This window comes from Lagopus leucura, unplaced genomic scaffold (genome assembly GCF_019238085.1).
Source record: "Lagopus leucura isolate 7727_CA_CO unplaced genomic scaffold, USGS_WTPT01 Super-Scaffold_100157, whole genome shotgun sequence".
Classification (NCBI taxonomy): Eukaryota; Metazoa; Chordata; class Aves; order Galliformes; family Phasianidae; genus Lagopus; species Lagopus leucura.
In genome coordinates, this window is record NW_024962334.1 from 21,864,722 (window position 1) to 21,867,663 (window position 2,942).

The 2,942-nt window shown below is 55.3% G+C and overlaps 1 protein-coding gene across 1 annotated transcript; it reads left to right on the forward strand.

Moving 5' to 3' along the window:
* Positions 1–1,727: 1,727 nt before the first annotated feature.
* On the forward strand, positions 1,728–2,276 carry FERD3L (Fer3 like bHLH transcription factor). The gene has a single exon (XM_042889309.1). It carries the CDS (start codon positions 1,728–1,730, stop codon positions 2,274–2,276), a length of 549 nt encoding a protein of 182 aa, XP_042745243.1.
* The last annotated feature ends 666 nt before the right edge of the window (positions 2,277–2,942 follow it).

The following is a 2,942-nucleotide window of genomic DNA, read 5'->3' on the forward strand; positions in this document are numbered from 1 at the left end:
CACTACTTTCATCTCCCTGTTGCTTGTTTCTCCCTTAACTCCTAGGCATGTCACCAAACCGTTGCAGCAGACGCCACGCCTCTGACCAATGGCCTCAACAACGGTGATGGTGACGGTGGCGCCGAGGGGCAGAATCCCGAGCTGGTTCCCGGAGCACAGAGGGCCGGGCGGAGCCGCGCGTTACCTGTGCCGCTGCGGCCGGAGCCGCTCCGGAGCTGTCCAATGTAGCCGGGCTGCTCCGCTCTGCTGCACACACGGGACGCGGGGAGGTGAGGGGAGTCGTCACCGCATCTCCTTAACCAAGTGGAGGAAAAAAAAAAAAAGCGGAGGGGGGCGGGGGAGGTGGGGGGGGGGGGGGGAAGGAGATTTAGTTTGTAAACGACTGCGGATTCTAGTCTGCCATCGGAAATGTTTGCTGTCCCGTAGGCAAACAGGAAGGATTTCTGAGGGGCTTGATCCTTCTGCCCCCACCATCCGTCTGCTTTCATCTGATGGGTTTTGAAATCTCCTTGGAAATTAGGGACTAATTAGCCCCAAAGCGAATGGCAACAATGCATGACAAAGAAGAAGATTAGGGCTTAAGAAGGCAGTACGAGAATGACGGCATCAGCCGCCCCCAGACACGCGGCCCAAAACAAATCGATCGGATTCCACCTGGGTGTGCCTAAAGCCGTCCCGGACCGCGAAGGCCACGCTGTTATTTAGAGACGTTTGAGGTGCGGGAGGGTGAAGACAAAACCCCTCACATCTCCCAGCTTCCCAATACGAAAGCAAAACGATCCCCAACGTCCATCCCCAAGACAACTTCGATCAAAGAAAGGTATTTAGTGATGTCGTGTGTGCGGGTACGTTTATGCGCATTTCACGCCATTTTGCTCCATGTATCCATTGTTATCATTACAAACAGTCAGGTCTATTCCTCTACGCACCTCCGCTGACTTTGGCTTTGACGAAGTTTCGGGTGAAAGCTGCTGCCCTGAATGGCACTGCTTTATCCTCGTCTGCTGGGCAGGAGAAAGGGAGTTCAAAGCAATGCTTAGAAATAGCCTGAAATGAGCATTACGAAGCAGCCTTTTGCTGCCACCCTGCCCAGATGTTTGAACTCTAACCGAAGGGATTTAGGGGGAATGGAGAGGACGATTCCAACAGTTACTACTGGGAATGCAATTTCGAATCCCCTACAATGCTTACTTAGGCTAATGGAGGTCCTGCCATTCAGATCTCACTGTGCTGGGATACAGGGTAAACATTTCCCGGTGACCCTCTGCGTGCAGGTCCCCTCTTCAGGACATCATTAAAAGTATCCACGTACTTGCCTGACATCAATTGTGCTGCTGGATCTCAGGGTTCAGAGAATCCGACGGAAAGCAGGAAGGCGAGCCCAGGGAAGACTCGGCTCTGCTGCTGCGAGCTGTAAAGAGCCTGAAAATCATTTGGTTGCGGGTGCATAAGAAGAGACAAAAGTGCTCAGCAGGTAAGAGCCGAGGGTTTTGCCAAGAAGGAACTGTCCTTGATTGCTGTGACAGGATTGCCTCGCTGGGGACTCCTCTCTCGTGAGCATCCACGCGTCTCCGAGGGGGCTGCCTGTCTCCTCTCATCAGCATCACGGAGGAAACTTTCACAGCCGCTCTTTCTAGTCCTGCTAATCCTGTTATCCGAAGGGTTATAAATATTAACGCCGCCGAGGCTTGGGATGGGGGACCCGATTAAGCCCTCTCCAAAGTAAGATGTCAGCCGGCCTCTTCCCGGCCCACCGGCGCCCGGAGCTGCTCCGCGGCGCAGCCCAGCCGCTCCCCTGCCCGGAGCGGCTGCTCGGCGCCTCGGTACTGGGCTTCGTGGCCGACATCTCACTGGGAGCCCCCCAGAGCTCATCCCTGGCCAGGTCAAGCCTGGGGCTAACTCCCGAGCCTCCCTTCGGGAACAGAGCCCTGTCGCTGCGGGAGGGGATGGCCCGGGGACTGCCTTTGACTGCCTTTGGAGACGGGGATCTCGAAGACGAGGAAGAGGAGGAAGAGGAGAGGGCGCGGAGCTCTTCCCTACTGGACAGACCCAGGAGAAAGCGGGTTATCACCTACGCCCAGCGCCAGGCAGCCAACATCCGAGAGAGGAAAAGGATGTTTAACCTCAACGAGGCGTTCGACCAGCTGAGGAAGAAGGTGCCCACCTTCGCCTACGAGAAGCGGCTCTCCCGGATAGAGACCTTGCGCCTGGCCATAGTGTACATTTCCTTCATGACCGAGCTCCTGAACGGCTGCAACAGGCAGGAGGCGAGCTAGGGGCAGCGAGGCCCGGTGGAACGGGGCTGGGGCCGTACACCGCCTTTAAACACGGGCTCCTCGCCCCGCAGCCGGGACCGTACATGTGTGGGACTCAAAGAGAGGGAGGTGCGAAGGGAAAGGGAAGATAGAAAGGTTCGATGTGTGTAGATTTGTTAATATATATCGCTTTTGTAAAGGAAGTGGGGAAAAAAAGAGAAAAAGAAATTCTGGGGTATTTTGGTTGTTGTTTCTTTGACTGCTTGCTTTAGTGTTTTGCAGTTTGTTGCCTTCCAGAACAGATCGGATAGGGCAGCAGAGGTGCTGCTGTCAGAGGATTGGCTTTCCAGGGGATTCTGTTGCCAGCCCAGCTGCCCGCCAGGGGCTAGGAAAAAAAAAAATTGTAATATTTTTTAATAAAAAGAATGCTCTCTTTTTCTCTGAAATCCACCTTGACAACTCCAAGCTGTGTCACAGGGAGAGTTAAATGGAACCTCTAGACGGAGCCACCGTTTTCTCCCAGGACCAGTTCTGCCCTTGCCCGTGTGCGGCCAATGCCGCCTCTAGCACGAGCAGGGCCCGGCTGCGGTGTAATGCAGACGAGGCGCGATGGAGACCGGGACCGGGACAGCCCTGCAGCTGCGGCGCCGTATGGCTCCTGTTTCCACCCGCAAGAAAGAGAAAACC